A 19140-nucleotide genomic window follows, 5' to 3' on the forward strand; every position below is an offset into this window, starting at 1 on the left:
GGATCAAACTCAGAACCTTGCACTTTTGAGGCAGATGCAGTGCCACTTAGCTAAATCCCCACCCCCATAATAGCTAAATCTTGAAAGCAGTCTATATGATCATCAACTGATGAATGGATAAAGAAAATATGGTATTTATATACAATGGAGTACTACTCTGCCATAAAGAAGGATAAACTCGAGACATTTCTAGGTAAATGGATGTACCTTGAGACCATACTTTTATGTGAAATAAGTCAGACACACATGTTCAGATATTGCAATTTTGGGTGAGAAACCTAAAGTATAAATAAGGACCAAAATGTATAATAGATATTGTGAAATAGGAAGAATATTTTCAATGGGAAGAGGAACTCGGGAAGAGGGAGGGGAAAGGGAGGAAGGGAAAAGGCAAAAAAGAATAGAAGGAAAAAATGGAAATAAAGCTTTTGTACATAAGAAGGGGAAGAGAGGTTGAAGGGGGGAAGGAAATGAGAAAAGAATCCAAATATGTCATGTACAGATACAAATTCCATATGATGAATGTTATTATGTTATTTTGTATTTTGGCACAGGGAATTAGCACATGCTAAGTCAATTTTTTCAAAAGCAGTTTGGTTAATAAACAGTATGTGCAGCCCAGAGATTTAGCTCAGTGGTTTCACTGCCTGCTGTGCAAGCGCAAGGACCTGAGTTCAATCCCTGGTACCAAAAAATAAATAAACAGTATGTGCAAATCGGACACACATGTTTAAATACTGCATTATTTCTCTGGTGTAAGAAACCAAAACTGGAAATAAGGACTAAATGGTATAACAGATACTGGGAAATGGGAAGAAAATGTTCAAATGGGAGGGGGAACAAGGGAGGGAGAGAGTGACAAGAAAAAAGTGAAAACAGAAGGACAAAATAGAAACAAAGCTTTTGTACATAGAGAGGGGAAGGGGGTGCAAGGAGAGGGGGCGTAAGGAGAGGGGGAATTGGATAAAATAAAATTTATTTTAAAAAATAAAATAACCACTATGTTCCCAGCACTCAAGAGGCTGAGGCAGGAGGACTGCTGCAAGTTGAAGGCAAGCCTGGGCTACATAATGAGTTCAAGGCCAGTCTGAACTACATAGCGAGATCCTGTCTCAAAAAACAAAACAAGGCTCAGTGGTTTCGCCGCCTGCTACGCAAGTGCAAGGACCCGAGTTGGATCCCTGGTACCAAAAAAAAGACAATGAAAAAAGAAAACAAAACAGTATGTGCAGAGAAATAAGTCAAAAGACACAGTTGCAACTGCATACAATGCTCAAGTCTAGAGATCTAAAGTACAGCAGGAAGACTGTATTTGCTGTATACTGAGAATGTACTGAGAGATTAGGTGCTCTTAACATACATGGTAACTATGAAAGGTGATGGACAGAGTAATTTGCTTCACTGTAGCAATCATTTCCATATATGTGTCAGTAGGTAAAGCTGTACATATTAAACATAAAAAATATTATATATATATTGATTAGGTTCAAGGCACACTGCCCCAAAATATGGCACCTTGGCATTTGAGAAGACAGAAGAGAAAATTCATTCTTCAACCTCCTGCCATTCTTTCTCCCCTAAGCAGGTCATATAAGACCTTCACATGAGAAGTGTTCCCCCTGTACCTCAAGGAAGAAACATCCTTATCTCTGAAGCACAGGGACACGAAGAACCTGGACAGACCTTGCTGAGTGTCCCCAGTGTCAACACTGAGTACACCTCTCTATCCCAGCACACTTCATCAAGCCCAGGTTACAAGATGCACAAGTTTCCCTACTGCTCTGGGTCATCTTCCCGTGGCTCCCATGTCACAGGAGATTTACTTAACATTAAATTTGTTTTTTTCTTGTTAGTCTCTTGTTATAGGGACTTGGCTATGAACCTATGATGGGAGAAGATACTTCTTTTCTCCCTACATGTAATATAGGCCCATTTTAATTCTGTTAGAGAAAAATACCTCATCATTTAGCCTTGTACCAGTGTGAGATGCACAGATTGGGCTCCCTCTGTACATCCTTCCCAAGGCATCATCCTTGCAGTTAAAACCAAACATTGATTTATGACACTAGCCGGGGATTTAGCTCAGTGGTTTCGCCACCTGCTGCGCAAGTGCAAGGACTCAAGTTCAATCCCTGGCACCAAAAAAACCCCCAAAACAACGATTTATGACACTAAACACTACAATGGCAACAGGAAGCAGCCGGAATTGTGTCCTGCAGATGTGGTAAGACTGTTACGGCTTATGTGTAGACGTTTCCCTTAAAGACTCATGCACTCATAGGTGGGGCTTTTGGGAGTGACTGGATCATGGGAGTATGATACTGGATTAGTCCACTGACTGGTTTAGCATAGTTCTGGGTATGGGTGATGGATTTACTGATGAGAGAAGAACCACCCTGGGTGTGGGTGGCACCAACCAATAGGCTTGTAGCCCAGATGGAATAAAAAGGAAAAGGAAGGCTGCTGCTTCCTGCCTGCCACACCGTGAACTGTTTTTCCCCTGCCATGCCTCTCTGCCTCAAAGCCAGACAACTATGGACTGAAACTTCTACAAACTGAGCTAAAACAAACGTTTCCTCCTCTAACTTGTGGGTGTCAGGTATTTCATCCCAGCAATGAAAAAGTAACTAAGACAGATTGTTAGGATCCCAGGCTTAGCAGCATGGTGATCAAGACATTAGAATGGAAGGTCAGGGGAGGATGGAGAACATTCCATGAAACTATCCATACTAGATGTTTCCAGGGTATCCATCTAATCCTTTTCTGATTGCGAAGGCTTGAGATGACTGTAAAAGTCCTTCAAGTATACATATCCACATTCCTTTGGTTAAATTTAGGCTCCTTCCCTACCAGATCCATCACATCCAAAGTTCCTCAGGAATACTTAAAGCCCATAAATTGGCTTACTTGAGAAAGTAAAGAGCAGGAGACCGACCCTAAGATAAATGAATAGGTTGAGAGAATCCAAACAATGTTTAAATTACAAAAAAACAAAAACCAGAACAAAACAAAAAAGCTGTGCCTATACCTGTAAGATGAGCTAATACCCGTCTTTGGGGTGGGCTGCTTTCTGGAGTTTTCACTCCTTCAAGAGAAGCACAAATGACCTGACAGGTACCAATAAAGAGGCTCTATAAAAAAAGAGAGAGAGAAGCACAAATGTTCATCATTCCAGGAAATAATGCTTCTCATTTCTCGAGTTCCCACACATTCTTCCTGACTGCATCCTAAAATCTCCGCCTCATAAACCTCCCTGTGCCCCCCACCAAAAAATTGCAAGAAATTCAAAACGTGCCCCCCGCCAGCTCTGAGGTCAGCAAACTAGTGTTAGCTTGCCACCCCGTCTGTCAAAGCACTCCCCTTTGGAGTTGAAGAGCAAAAGCAGCCTGATAATTCCTGTCAATAAGTGTGGCTGTGTTCCAATAAGTCTACTTTCAGGCACTAAAATTTGAATTTCATGTATTTTAAAAGTATTGAAATTTTTTTGGTACCAGGGATCAAATTCAGGACCTTGTACTTGCCAGGCAGGCACAGCGCCACTGAGCTACATCCTCAGCCCTATTTTTGGTTTTTCAACCACTGAAAACTATAAAAACCATTCATCGTCACACAAAAAAAGGCTTCAGGTCAGCTTACTGACCCTTGCAATAGTTTTATGTAGTTTTTGTACTTTATTTATATGCTTGTTTTGTAACATTTATATTTGTCTTATTTTTTAATCAGCTTTACTCTTTTAAGGAATAAAATGTACTTGTCAAAATGGGCCTGTACTTTATAAAAGTGTATTTGCAAGGGTTTCACCTCAGTGGTCTAACTTATGATTATTTCCCGGGGCCCTATTAGGGCCAAAGTCAGGAGAGGTCCAGCACACAGATAAGCCTGGGAGAGCGTACAGCATAACCCCAAGCCCAGTAATATGAAACCTCATCTCCATGAGTGAGATTTCAGGTGACTTAGAATTCCTTTTTTCTTACTTTCTAAAGTGTCTACATGAATACACGTATCCTTCAATGTCTCCCAAGCATGTAGGATACAAGGTAAGAGAGCCAGCACAGCATTGAAGCATGACACAATCTGGCTCTACTCATTTCTCCAATAACTTACCACTCTTTGGCCTAAACTATACATATCATCAATGCTGAATTAATCTACTGTACTGAATAATTTGCTTATGTATCTTTCCTGGCCTGAATGGGATGATACATATCTAACTTACAGGACTATCAAAGCATCAAATGTAGCAATATTTAAATGCTCTGGACACTTAAACATGGGGCTAAAACATAGTGCATTTGCCTATTATCTTGTTACTAATTTTGCTTGCCTTGCCCCTTTTAAATTAGAAGCCCAGAGGACAGACACTGCCTTCCTTCTCTGCGGTCAACTCTAGGGCACAATTCCTGGTCCATGGTGGAGACAGGTGATGCTTATTTACTGAACTGAAGCAACTAGACAGAATATAAATAGTATCAAACAAATAGGACATTAATAACCTAATCTTTGATAAGGAGAATGGGAATGGGACTTGTAATTTCTACTCACTTTTCTGTATTTTTACTGTTAGATTTTTCTTTATTCCTAAATCTCCATAGCAAATTCTAGTTAGATACTGAATGTAGCACAAAGTTTTACAAGCAGTAGACACAAAGTTCGTTAAAAATTTTAATCTATGATATAAAATGCTAAAGACATATATCAGAAAGCAAAATATAGTGATCAAATTCCATTTTGTAAATACTTTTGTGGAACAAAGAGATTTCCCTCATATAAGACTCTTTTTTTTTTTTGGTACCGGGGATCGAACTAGGGTCCTTGCGCTTGTGCAGCAGGTGGCGAAACCACTGAGCTAAATCCCCGGCCCCATATCTGACTTTCTATTGTGTTTGTTTGCCTTCTGAGAACAACACTAACAACAAATTATATAAAGAACACATGTAAACTTGTTAAGATGGTTGGCACAGGTGCACTGTTTACTAATTCAAAGAATACTACATTCACTCATTCACTGAATGTACTTCATTTACCAGTAAGATCCCTTATGCAGAATGAAGTGTAACACTCTGCATTCCTCATGACACAGTGGTTTCTTTTTCCAGTACAATCAGGGACCAATGGACAGTTAGGGTGTGGGAAGGCTCCCCTTTAAATGTACCAAGGTAAGTGCTCCTCAGGCTCTGGCATCATCAATGTTAAGGAAGCACTTTTTCTTGAACCAATAGCAAATTAACATCACTGATATAAAATATGGCAAATTCAATGGTTATCAGATTCATTTTAGGTATGAGATATTTAGGTAAATAAAATAATCAACATCATGACACTCTGTCTCAAAAAAACCCCCTATAGTCATAAATAGAAGAATAAAGGCTACCAATGTCTTCTTTCAGGAGACTGGCACATTTTTAAGATTCTTGGTTATTCTGTGGAGTAATGAGGACTTCTAAATGTTTTTCAAATGTCTTAAAACTGAAAATTAGCCAGATGTGGTAGCACTTGCCTGTAATCCCAGCACTTGGCAGGCAGAGAGACAGGAGGATCACTGTGAGTTTGAGGCCAGCCTGGGCTACATAGTGAGTTCAAAAGCCAGCCTGGGACTGGGGATTTAGCTCAGTGAAGCCACACCTGCCTCGAAAGCACAAGGTCCTAAATTCAATCCCTGGTACCAAAAATAAAAAAGCCAACCTGGCCCACAGAGTGAGACCCTGTCTCAATAAATAAATAAATAAAAAGAGCTGAAAATTAGTTGTTATTCAGACTTTACCCTTGTTAAGAAAATTTTACTTTTTTTTTTTTTTTTTTGGCACCAGGGATCAAACTCAGGACCTTGTGCTTGCAAGGCAGGCACAGCACCACTGAGCTAAATCCCCGGCCCATAAAATTTTAAAAGTATCATAAAAGCTAAAAATTATGTGTCTAGGAATTACAAGTTTTTAACAGAAAATTCTCAAAATATATGCTTCAGACAATTTATTTTATTTTTTTTGTGTGTGGTGGTGGTGATTGAACCCAGGGCTTTGTGAATGTTAGGCAAGTGTTCTCCCACTGAGCTACACCCCTAGCCCTTTTTATTTGTTACTTTTTGGTACCAGGGATCGAACTCGGGACCTTGTGCAAGCAAGGCAGATGGTGGCGCCACTGAGCTAAAGCCCCAGCTGCCCTTTTTATTTTTTAGGATAGGGTCTCACTAAGTTGCCCAGGCTGGCCTCAAATTTGTGATCCTTCTGCCTCAGCCTCCTGAGTAGCTGGGATTACAGGCATGTACCACCCCACTCAGCTTTATCTATCTTTCTTGATAACACCTGGTTATTTATGACTTGCTTTCCAAAAGCACAGAAACAAGTATGTGAATAAAGGCTGGGCATGTTAGTACGTGCCTGTAATTCTAGCACTAGGAGGCTGAGGCAGGAGGATTGCTAGAAGTTGAAGGCCAGCCTTGGCTACAAAGTGAGTTCGAGGCCAGCCTGGACTACATAGCGAGACCCTGTCTCAAAAGAAAGAGAAAACAGAAGCTTTCATGTGCAAAGAATGGGGCTTCTTCTCTTTTAAAAACTCTTCAGGCTTCCATGTGCCAAAATGTTGAAAACTAGACACATTCAAACATAGTCACCTCCCATGCAAATAAAAATGCCTGAACTCATACCTCTGAAGACACAGGAAATGGGCAATACAAAAGTTCCCTTCTCTTCATCTGACAGTAATTATTTGTTTTTACACATGTTCATTTCATGAGATTACGAGGATACAATAAAGGGTTAGATTTTCCGTTTTTTGCTATTCTACCTAGTAAAATTAGACCCAAAGTAGATGGGTCACACTGATTGGTAAACTGGCCTGAAGCAGGCTTTTGATTTATAATCCCCTTTAAAAAGCTGTCATTTTTTTTTAAAAGCTGTCATTTGACAATAGTTTGAATCTGTAACAGCAGGCAAAAAAAAATGAGGTGCCATGCTATATTAATTAAAATATTCCAAGAGGAAAGAAAGTACAAAACCTGAAAATAAATTCAGTACTATAGACATTTAAAAATGTACAATTATTAAAACTATGAGTAAAAAGATCTTGAGAACAAATACATTTTTTTTTTGGTACTGGGAATCAAACTTGGGTCCTTGTGCTTGCGAGGCAGGTGGAGAAACCACTGAGCTAAATCCCCGGCCTGAACAAATACATTTTGAGGCAATATTTTACATACTTTGAAAAAATAGGTGTATTTCAAATAACTTGAAGTATCATTTACAGATTTCATAGTCTCAAAATTTTTTTCTGCAATGCTGCTTTGCTTTCAAGTTTCTTGTGTTCAGTCTCTCAGTAACTGTTCTTTATGCTGAAATAAAACTCTGCTTGTTCATTAGTTTTCTGTACATCCCATCTGGCTTTGAAAGCAGCTCTTCATGTTTTCCGTGTTCAATGATTCTTCCCTGATCAAGCACAGCCACAAGGTGAGCATTCTTGATGGTGGACAGGCGGTGGGCAATGATCAGCACCGTTCTGCCCTCCATCAGTCGATCAAGGGCCTCCTGCACCAGATGCTCATTCTCAGCATCCAATGCACTACATGGGCCACAGGGAGGAAACAAAGACATTAGTGCCACACGCATAGTCCCTCATGCACCTCCTGGTCTACTCTCCTGGGCCCTGCACTATTTTGCTTCTGCTCAATCAGAATTGCCCTTCTGGGGCTGAAGGTGCTGCAAGAAGGCAGTGTGCAGAACCACACTTGGCCTCAGCACACAGGCTGGCCAGAGGGGTTAAGGTCTATCTCAAGTGTGCTGGAACCAGAGCTAGATACCTGCTCACACTCTCTCTCATCTGCCATTACTGATCCAGGTGCCATTATTCTACAGAGTTGAGGAAAAGCATTTTGTGTTCTATCACTTTGAAAGAATAAAAAAGTTTTCCTGAAGGGAGAATTTGGATTAAGACAATTATAAACATTATTAAGAATTAAGATATCTTAACCTGGTCACTTTATCTAGGACAAGATGAAAGGGTTTTGATGGAAGGACAATTTGATTTAGTACAATTACACACATTTACTAAGACATCCTGTATACAGCCATATGCATGTTATTAAGACATCCCCTAACACAGACACACATGTCAGTAAGACATCAGGATATTGAGACATCTTTACCTGGTTGCTTCATCTAGGAGAAGAATTTTGGGGTTCTGAAGAAGGAAAACAATTAAAAAGAAAAAAATCATTTTGTTAGAAAAATCCAAATTTTTAGCAATAAAGAGCAATCACATTCTGACAAATATCACATTGTGGATAAAGCCTGGAAGTATTATTCAGTGAAAGAAGCTAGACACAGGAACCATACATTGTGTGATTCCACCTGTGTGAAATGTGTAGAACAGCCACTTCATAGACAGGAGGCAGGTCAGTGTCACCCAGGCTAAGTCAGCGTGGGGGGGACACAAGAGGAGGGCCCACGTGAGGTTCTGCCTCAGGCCATGAGGATGTCCACTCTAAATAGATGAGGGTGCCAGATGCACAACTCTGAGCACCCCCAAAACCACTGAGTTATACTTAAATGGGTAAACTATGTAGCATATAAATTATATCTCAACAGAATCTTTTTTTTTTTTCTTTTTGGACACAGGGTCTCACTATATGGCCCCGGCTTGAGGTGATTCTCCTGCCTCAAGCTCCAAAGGGTTGGAATTACAGGCGTGCACCACCACTCTCACAACAGAGCTATTTAACAAAACAAAAATAGAGACTCAAATGCCTGAGATGAGGACATGATAGAAGAGTTGAAGATAATTTTAAGCCATTATCACAGTGACACCAGACTGGATATTGTTCACAACAGTTTTGTTTTATTGGTCAGTTGAGAAATAGGATGATGGCTGGGCATGGTGGTGCAATCTGTAATCCCAGAACCTGGGAGGCTGAGGAAGGAAGATGAGTTTGAGGCTAGCCTGGGCAACATAGTGAGTTCAAAGCCAGCCTGGACAAAAAAAAAAAAAGAAAAGAAAAGAAAAACAAGAAGAAACAGTATGAGGTGGGAATCTGAAATGAGTAAGGTAGTTTTAAACTCTCAAAGTCCTATTAACGGTTTATTTAGAAACAGCAAACTAATATATAAAATTGAATAAATAAGAGTACGCTGATATACATTAAATTACACCTTTGCCTCAGAATCTATCCATGAGAATGAGATCATGTTCCCACAAAAAGGTAGATACCATTTGTTCACTTATTACAACAGCCCAAATTGGAAAGACCCCAGATCAACCAGTGAAGAGATGGACAAACAGAGATACATCCACTCAGCAATATAAGGGAATGAATTTCTGAGCAGGCTACAGATTGGAGAAACTTCAGAAACATTACACTAAGTAGCAGAAGTCACATGCCATAGACTACACATTGTTTGACACATTTTTATGAAATGTCTAGAAAAGTAAATCCAGACAAACAGAAGTAGATTTGTGGCCTCTGGAGGCTGATTGTCGGAACAAGGGAAGACTACAAATGTGCAGGAGGGGACTTTCTGAGAAACAGAAATGTCCTAAAATTGGACTGTATTTATAACCAACTCTAAATTTACTAAGAGCCACTGTAAGGTACATGTAAAATGGATGCATTTTATAGTATGGAAACTGTGCTTCAATAAACTTTAAAAGATAGATCACCTGTAAAACCTGAGGAGAATCACTCACTATAGAACAAACGAGAAGGCTGTCATTTCCTTCAACATGGGACATTGGACCTTCAGTTACTAAGGTGCTTCCTATTTCTCCAGGAGTCTAAATACTTCAAACTTGTACTGCTGAACTCAGCCTTGACTACAGGTTATACAAATACACATTCTTGTGCTGTTCGGATGCTGTGTTACTGATCAGACTGTAAGCTTCCTGTCCATGTGTGAAACTTCTCCCTCTGACCACCCTACAACAGCACTGGGCCCTCACACTCAGGAAATACTCAGTACCTGTTAAATCTGTACACACCTGCAGTGGAACCCCCAACTTATCGTTACCAGAATCTCAACCATATACCCACTCACCTTCCAAAAAACAAAAAAGGTAAGAAAATGATAAATTACAAAATCCCAATCAAAAACCATACTAAAAATCCAGGCAAGTGGCTTCAGGCTTACCTTAAGCAGTGCACGGGCAATTGCAATACGTTGTTTCTGTCCACCTGACAAAAATAACATTTAAAAAAAGAAAGCCTTAATAAAAATTGTTAGGAATAGGTCTTTCTGACAAGAAGATGCCTTCTTCCAGTTAGCCATAGCTGGGATAGATCGTTGAACAAAAACCTACTTTTTAAAAATCATTCCATCAATGTCAAAATTAGTAATTATTGTCATAGCTAAAATTTATACACCAACATTTCTTTTCTTTTCTTTTGTGGCACTGGGGATTGAACCCAGGGGCTCTGCACTGAGCTACATCTCCAGCCCTTTTTAAATTTCGAGACAGAGTCTTACTAAATGCTAAGTTGCCCAGGCTGGGCTCAAACTTGGGCGATCCTCCTGCCTCATCCTCCCAGAGTACTAGTGGGGTATTTTGGTTTTTTTCTTGAGAAGGGTCTTACTATGTAGTTCAGACTAGCCTTGAACTTACAATGTAGCCCAAGCCCAAGCCTCCCGAGCGCTTGGATTACAGGTTTGTGTCACCATGCCTGGCAGGCATTTTCTTTTTTTTTTTCTTTTTTTTTTAAGAGAGAGCTGGTTTTTTATTTCTTTTTTTGTTTGTTTGTTTTTGGTACCGGGGATTGAACTCAGGACCTTGGCCTTGCATGGTAGGCTCTGGAACCACTGAGCTAAATCCCCGGCCCTTAGGCATTTTCTAAATATTTTATATGTGCTCTTTTTTGTGTGTGTGAGACAGTGTCTCGCTATTATTTCAGCCTGGCCTTGAACTCACTATGCAGCCCAGGCTGGCCTCGAAATCACAGCAATCCTCCTACCTCAGCCTCTGGAGGGCTGGGATTACAGGTATGCGCCACCATGCCTGGCTACATGTGCGCTTAGATCTTTTAAAAATATCCCATGGAGGGCTGGGATTACAGGTATGCGCCACCATGCCTGGCTGCATGTGCTCTTAAATCTTTTAAAAATATCCCATGAAGGGCTGGGGATTTAGCTCAGTGGTTTCGCTGCCTGCTACGCAAGCACAAGGACCCGAGTTCGATCCCTGGTACCAAAAAAAAAAAAAATCCCATGAGGTAGACTCTATAATTATGTCCACTTTATAGACAGCAAACTAAGGCACAGAGTAACATGTCCCAGGTCTCACAGCTGGTAAACAGCAGAGCCAGGATCTGAGTCAATGGGAAAAGCTCTGCTTCTGCCACCACACACTGCTCTTTCCTAGTGGGACGTTCAGTGTAGAGAGGGCTAGAGACTCAAGAGATTCTGTAATTTCTATCTCTTCATACTAGTTTTCATTCTTCCCTCCTCATCTCCCTGCCCTGAAATACATGGTCTCACACAGAGGAAGGTACCCTACGCCTCTCCTTTTTCAAGCACAAATTCCACTCAAAGGAAGGGAGCAAATGGATGGAAGGAAGGTGGCAGGCAGCAGTCCTCAATGACTGCCCTGCCCATGCTTGCCCCATGCCTTCCCCTCTTCCAGGGGCCCACCACACTGAGCTCCCCAGCCCTGAGGGCTCACACCTCGAGATGTGGGTTGCTGCATGAAACCCAATTCTGCTTTTGGTAGCAGCACCTTCCCTTCAGCTGACTGCTGTTGAAGCATCTGTAGTAACAGAAACTGCTGGGCAGCACATGACCTCACGCAGGGCAAGTCCTTCAGGTACAGCTGTGCTACAGTGAAGTGGACACTGCTCTCCCAAGAGTCAGTACAAGAGGGACCCCTGTACCATCAACACAGATATCTGAGTGCCTGGGGAGGTCCCTGGAGCAGCCAGCTGACACTTTCCTGCGCTTGGAAGTGTCCTCGAGTCCAGCTACTGAGCTGGGGATCGGCTCCTAGGTGCCTGTTCCCCCCAGGTCACAGAAGCAGATGGGAATTGTGGCTTATTTGGTTGTGAAATGAGACCCGAGAACCCTTCTAGAAGAAAAGGACACACAAGCCATTTTAAGAGAGCAGATCAGTTCTACCGGGAACCACTGAAGCTGGTGTCTTTTGCCCAAGGACATGCCTCAGAAATGCAGCAACTGGTCACTGTCACATAGCAAGGTGTGATTTTGCTCCTAGAATGTCCAAGATCCACCAGAACCATCACTACTATTTTTACCATTTTTTTGTGTGTGTGTGGTACCAGGGATTGAACTCAGGACCTTGTGCTTGCAAGGCAGGCACCGTGCAAATGAGCTAAATCTCTGGCTACTTTTTTAGCTCTAAAAAAACATGCACAGGGCTGAAATTTAGCTCAGTGGTTCCAGCGCCTGCCTTGCAAGTGCAAGGTCCCGGGTTCAATCCCCAGTACCAAAAAAACAAAAACAAAAACAAAAAACCATGCACAATGCCAGGCATGGTGGCACACGACTTTAATCCTAGCACTTGGGAGGCTGAGGCAAGAGGACTACCACTAGTTCAAGGCTGGTCGGCATGGACTACACAGTGAGTTCGAGATCAGTTTGGACTGTACAATGAGACCCTGTCTCAAAAAAACCTAAAACCTAAAAAACAAAACAAAACAAACCATGCACAATCAACTCAACCTTTTTGTTTTACTTCTCAGAGGTCCAATGCAAGCTGATGTGAGCCAGAAAGGGTCACTGCCCGTTCTAACCTGTGGCCTTCACACTGTCACAATCAGTCTGTCCAAGGAACACTTACCAGTATTCATAAAAGATAAAAGTCTGTTTCACCAAAACTTTATTTCCCTGTCAGCTCTATACACTGGTCCTACCCCTGTGTTCTAAAGTAATACAAATCAAGTTTTCTCCTTCCTCCCTGAGGACATCGAAGCCACAAAGCAGGCATCTGCTGGATGGTCAGGAGAATGGTCACTTTTGCCCCACAGCTCTGAGGCCATTCACAAACCATGGCCTGCAGGCTAGATCCAGACCCTGGCCTGTTTTCACAGTTCTCAAGCTAAGAATGCTTTTTACATTTTTTTTTTTTTTTTTTTTTTGGTACCAGGGATCGAACTTGGGACCTTCTGCTTGCAAGGCAGGTGGCGGAACCACTGAGCGAGTTGTTTGTTTGTTATGCTGGGGATTGAACACAGGGCCTCACACATACTAGACAAAGACCCTATCACTGAGCTACATTCCCAGGCCTTTATAAATTTTATTTTGATAGAAGGACAAAAATGGAAACAAAGGACCGGGGATTTAGCTCAGTGGTTCCAGCGCCTGCCTTGCAAGCACCAAGGTCCTGAGTTTGATCCCCGGTACCAAAAAACAAAACAAAACAAAAACAAAAATGGAAACAAAGCTTTTGTACATAGGGAGGGGAGGGGGCTTGAGGGGGGGAATGGGATAAAATTTATGGAAAAAATTTTATTTTAAGACAAGGTCTTTCTTTTCTTTCTTTCTTTTTTGAGACAAGGTCTGGGTGTGTAGTGCAGGCTGGCCTTGAACTCACTATGTAGCCCAGGCTGGCCTCAAACTCACAGGAATCCTCCTGCCTTAGCCTCTCCAGTGGTGGGATTATAGGACTGCACAACCATGCCTGGCTCCTGCCTCAGCCTCTTGAGTGCTGGGACCACAGGTGTGTGCCACTGTGCCCAGTGAGATAAGGTCTAAGTGGCCCAGGCTGGCCTCAAACTTTTAATTCTCCTGCCTCAGTCTCCAGAGTAGCTAGGATTATAGACCTGTGCTACCCTGGCCAAATTAAAGTCTTGCTACAAAATAAATAAATAAATAAGTACATACATACATACATACATACATAAAGCATAAAAACATGTAATAGAGATGATGTGTGGCCCATTAGACCTAAAATATTTACTTGCTGGCCCTTTTCATTAAGTGTCCTGGCCTCTTGTCTCGTACACTTTGTACAAACTTGAGAGTTGGAATACTTTTCATACCAGTTTTATTTGAAATATAGTCTCTCCCTCCCCAGGTAGATGGTCCAGCCACCTCATATCTGATTCATTTCTACAATTCCCTAGGTCCCAAGTTATAAAACACATCTTTTCTGAGATCAAAAAACAAAACAAAACAAAAAAGTATGCTGTGGCTGAGAACTACCTAGAGGGAATATAGGGAACCCTTTCTAGGGTAGAAAATGAAGGCAAATGGGAAGTTGCCCACCTGCATGAGATACCTTAAAGTAATGAGGCTACTCACCTAACTCTAGGTGTAGAAACCCAACCTGTAGTGAGGATGCAGTGTGGGGAGTTCTTGGAGCACAGGGCTTCTGCTGCAAAGCAGGAACCAACATATTCCCAACAAAAATAAGTAAGTATAAACCCCACACACCTGACAGGAGTACCCCCTTCTCCCCGACCATGGTGTCAAAGCCCTGGGGAAAGCTCCGGATGAACCCTGCTGCGTTGGCCACCTCCGCTGCTCTCTGCACCTGCTCTGCGGTCACTGAGGATGAGCTGTCAGCACCGTAAGCGATGTTCTCAGCGATGGAACAAGAGAACAAAATTGGCTCCTACAGGTTGGAAATAAAGCATATCTGACACAAAGCCTGAGGCACACTTCACACGGGCCTTATTAGTGCACAGCAATTCAGTACAGTACTCAGCCCCAAGAATGACTCTATGAGCTGGAAGGACAGGGCTCCTTACTCATTCTGCTTCCGTACTCTGCAATTTCCCCAGCAAGCTTTTGAAAAGCTGCCCAGGTGGGGCCTTGTAAACTCTGAGGCATGGAATACTGAGTTCAGCTGTGTTTGCAGCTGCCAGCCTTCCACTCAGGACAAGAAGGACCACTTGCTCGTCACTCTCTGACACACACACAAACCAGGCAGGACCACAGAGGTCCTAAAGAATGTACCAACTCCCAGCCTCTTGCCTCCTCTCTCAGGAGCACACAGACTACAATTTGCCTGGCACTCCATGGCTGTGACCCACATGGTCCCATACAGAGTGGGTGAAGTGAGGGGACACTTACCGGAAGACAGCGCAGAAATGGGAAGGCACAGGCATGTCTGTTGAGCCCATGTGAAATTGATAAAAACTGGCTGTGTCAAAATTTCCCTGCCCCAAAGGTCCTGTGATCCCAAACAGCCTCAGCCAAGGGACCCCACCACAGTCATACTCCACCTTGAAACTAGCCCCTGCTGTGCAGAGTGCCTGGGCCTCACCACAGCATTTGCTTGTGTATCCCTGAAATCTGTGTGCTGAGCAAGGACAGTGGCTGGTGGGGGACGTGGGAAGAGCCAGCAAGAGGATGCACAGTTTTTTCCACATCCTCCAGATTATCTGTGTTACAAAGAAACAGTAGTTCCAGCTCTGGGTAAAAAGTCAGAGCTTCAAGTTTCAACTGTTGAAGTGCTGCAAGCCCTCAAGAAATGGCAAACCATGTGTCAAGTGAGGGGAGTTTACCACAGCTGGAAAACTTCATTCCTCCTCTTGTGAGAAGTAAAACAGAAAAGGACGAAAGTCATTTCAAAGGAAGGGAGGTGAAAATAGAGGCCTCTTACCTGACTGACAGTCCCAATCTTGGATCTCAGCCAGACGGGGTTTAGCTGGCGAATGTCGTGGTCATCAAGGCTGATAGTTCCTTGTGGAGAGGAGAGCAGAGTCACTGAGTGTCAAGGGGCTGGTGACTCATATGAACACAGAAAGGACCCAGTGGGAAATTTTGACATACAGGTTTTCCAAGAATAAAACTATTCCCCAAATCACCAAATGGAATCTAAAACCAACATGCTTTATGCAATGTCAGAGCCTAGGTTCCCCTGTGGCAGTGGGTGACAAGCCACTCAGGGTTCTCGACAGTCCCCAGGCTCCCTACTGATGGGGTGTTCTGACAATCACACGCCCTAGCAGAACCTTGATTCCAAAGAGAGCAGTCACTAAGAAGGAACAACTGCCAGATTAACTGTTTTTACAGTAAGCACTGTGTGGTTCATAAGCAGAAGTGTCAGTCTCCCAGGGGTCTGGCACTTAGCATGGAGTCACTCTGTCGTGCTCCAAGGAGGGGTGCCCCACAGAACATGGGTACTTGCTCTTAGCTACCAAGTTCCATGGAGCATGGCCTCCTCCCAGATGAGGGCAGTGAGGAGGTAGCAGGAGTGCAGAGACCAGGAGATGGAGCTCTGGACTGAAGAGGCAGAGACTGGACACAAAAACCTACCAGATGTCCCACAGCTTCTGTGTAGGCCATTCTACCCCACAAATGACATCTTCTGCCTGAGAGAGCTCCTCTCCAAACCAGCTCTGCTGGCTGGTATCTGCTCATCCTGTCCACCTAGGACATGAGTGAGAGGAGCTCAAGAGAGCCCCTAACCCAAGATAATGACAAGCCACTTACCAGAAATGGGATCATACAGTCTCAAGAGGAGTGAAACCACAGTAGATTTGCCAGAACCACTGGAGCCAACCAGCGCTGTGACAGATCCTGATGGGATGGAAAGGCTGAAGTCCTGGAATATGGATACCTCTGGGCGAGCCGGATAGGCAAAGTGCACATTCCTGAACTCCAAGGCGCCCTGGAAACTCTGCTCATTTAGAGTAACACCCACTGGAACACAAGAGGGAACGTCAACTATTCCAGGCAAAAATCAAACTCACCACTCAGTGCAGCTCTCCTGCGTTTCTAAGGATGGACGGCAGACGAGGCCCACTGCAGCACTTTGAGGGCACATCAGGGACCAGCCCTGCGTCTAATGCCTGCCACGCACCTGCTGCACCTACCCATACAAGGCGCCCTATGGAGATGTCTTGTTTGATCTTACAACACAACCCCAAGGTCCACCTTTTTTGAGGACACAGGCCACAGGTGACAGTAGAGAGGCAAGATCTGCCTGGGGGCAGTGGCTTCCAACCCTACTCCTGGGGCAGAGTTCACCTTGTTAACCTTGAACAAACATTTCAAAGATCAGTGATAAACCGGGTGCTGTACCACAGCAACTGGAGGTCTGCTCTGCCTGGGTGCTACCTGGTTGACAGGGAAACTTGGCTCACCTCTACTTGGGCTCTGGTCCCAGGGCCTGTCACACTTTGAGAAAACAGGGCTCATGCACTGCCCTGCACCTACCCCACAGCACCTGGGGGCCTGGGAGTGGAAGAGAGTGACTGCTCCTCACACCATTCCTCCTGAGTCCCAGAGAGGTGGCCCAGGCCACAGCTCTAGCTCTAGCTATTCATTACAGTACCTGCACCCCACCCTAAAATGCCAAGAAAATTAGAGTGTATGTGTGTTGGTTCCCTCCAGTGCTCGGCCTTAGCCCCTCACAGGGAAGAGCTGTCCAGTCAATGGCTGGCTCCTCCTAATTGCACCCAGCCTGCTTTCATATCTGTCCTGCCCTGGGCAGAAACCCATGACTACAGCGTGTGAGCAGCCCCGTGCTTCCAGGGACATAAGCTGGACACCGGTGCTTCCAGGAGCGCTTGCTCACCCTGCTCTCACAGGAAACCTGTCCCTTCCTGCTTAGCTACAGGGACCACGTCCAGTGGCAGCTTGTTCTTCACTGGCAGGGCCGAGCAGGGCAGCGGTTTACCTGTCCAAAGTTTAATAACTTAAACTCCAAGTACAACGGTCCATGTCAAATATGAGAACATTTATTTGTAACTTTATTTTTTAGTAAGATGCTGAAAAATGCAATCCAAATATTCCATGGCATACAGACATTTATATAAAATACAGCAGACTAAAACTTCAATCCCATCTCAGACTCACCGTCAAAAGGCAGCTGGGGCTGCCGCTCCAGGAGCTCCCAGAGACGCCCGCCAGCACCCAGTCCTTTCATCAGCTCTGAGTAGAAAGAGCTCAGACCTGGGACAAGAAGCAGAAAACAAACAACCATTGGCAGGACCAGGAAAAGCCACAGGCTTCTTCCATCCTATGGGGCATCATGACAAAAGCATTTTTTGGTGGTGGTGGTGGTGGTGCTTTAGGTCCTGGGGATAGAACCTAGGACCTCTGCACTGAGCTACCTCCCCAGCCCTTTTTTATTTTTTAGTTTGAGAAAGAGTCTTGTTAAGTTGCCCAGGCTGGGCTTAAACTTGTGATCTTCCTGCCTCAGCTTCCCAGAGTGCTGGTATTATAGGCATGTGCCACCACACTCAGCAGACAATAGAATGCTTTTTACATGAATTTGCTACTTTCAACAAAGTTGAGGCTACTGACTGAAACCAATATTCACCATTCCCTCTATTTTATACCTTTATTTTCCTCTGGCTTCTTAACCCCCAGTTTCGTTGATTTTTCATAAGGCTTTATTGTTTAAGGAATTTACAAAAACATAGTTATAGTAATCCCCACTGAATTGTGACTAAAAGTCACAATGCTGCAGAGGAAATGAATGTAGTCAAAAAAAATTAACACTATAAATAAAGTACAATGTTTATCCAGTAACTAACATGAATAAAATACATCAATATTTATTTTAAAGACAATCTATAAAAACCAAACCTTCCCTTTAGGTACTTATAAGCACAACTTTCACATAGGCTAAAAACTGTAAAGGAGTTAATGTCAATCTTCTCTAGTTACTTTTGATTTATGATTTAACTAATAACTTAAACTCCAAGTACAACAGTCCATGTCAAATATGAGAACATCTATTTGTAATATTTTCCTTTAGTAAGGATGCCGAAAAATGCAATCCAAATATTCCATGGCATATAAAAAACCTTCAAGTCTAATTATAATAAAGCATCTGGACCCACACAGAGATGGGTTAACTTATCTCCGACAAAAGCAGCACAGTGTAGATGCAGGGATGGCACCTCTGCAGTCTCTGGGACAACTGGACATCTACAGACAAAACTGACCTAGTCACAGACATTGCACCTCCCACAAACATTCATTTTTTTTTTTGGTACTGGGGATTAAACTTAGGACCTTGTGCTTGTGAGGCAGGCATTAGAACCACTGAGCTAAATCCCCGGCCCCAGCCACAAATATTAAGTTAAAATGAATCCCAGGACTGGGGATTTAGCTCAGTGGTTATGCCACCTGTCTTGAAAGCGCAAGGACCCAAGTTCAATCCCCGGTACCAAAAAAACCCCCAAAAAACAAACCAAAAATGAATCATAAATCTTCATGTAAATGCAAAACTACGAACTCTTAGAAGATA

General features: G+C 43.2%; 1 protein-coding gene across 1 annotated transcript in view; it reads right to left on the reverse strand.

Annotated features, from left to right (window-relative positions):
* Positions 1–4649: 4649 nt before the first annotated feature.
* Positions 4650–19140, reverse strand: part of Abcb10 (ATP binding cassette subfamily B member 10) — a 35431-nt gene continuing 20940 nt past the window's right edge. The window contains exons 7-13 of the mRNA XM_004854713.3: positions 17739–17834; positions 16371–16580; positions 15538–15617; positions 14364–14544; positions 10113–10156; positions 8135–8169; positions 4650–7551 (exon numbers count right to left, since the gene is read on the reverse strand). Coding sequence (XP_004854770.1) covers positions 7320–7551; positions 8135–8169; positions 10113–10156; positions 14364–14544; positions 15538–15617; positions 16371–16580; positions 17739–17834 — 878 coding nt within the window. The 3' untranslated portion in view covers positions 4650–7319. The remainder of the gene's footprint in view (positions 7552–8134; positions 8170–10112; positions 10157–14363; positions 14545–15537; positions 15618–16370; positions 16581–17738; positions 17835–19140) is intronic.

This window comes from Heterocephalus glaber, unplaced genomic scaffold (genome assembly GCF_053883595.1).
Source record: "Heterocephalus glaber isolate CG9 unplaced genomic scaffold, H.glaber_assembly_v1.0 deba00001472, whole genome shotgun sequence".
NCBI classification, from domain to species: domain Eukaryota; kingdom Metazoa; phylum Chordata; class Mammalia; order Rodentia; family Bathyergidae; genus Heterocephalus; species Heterocephalus glaber.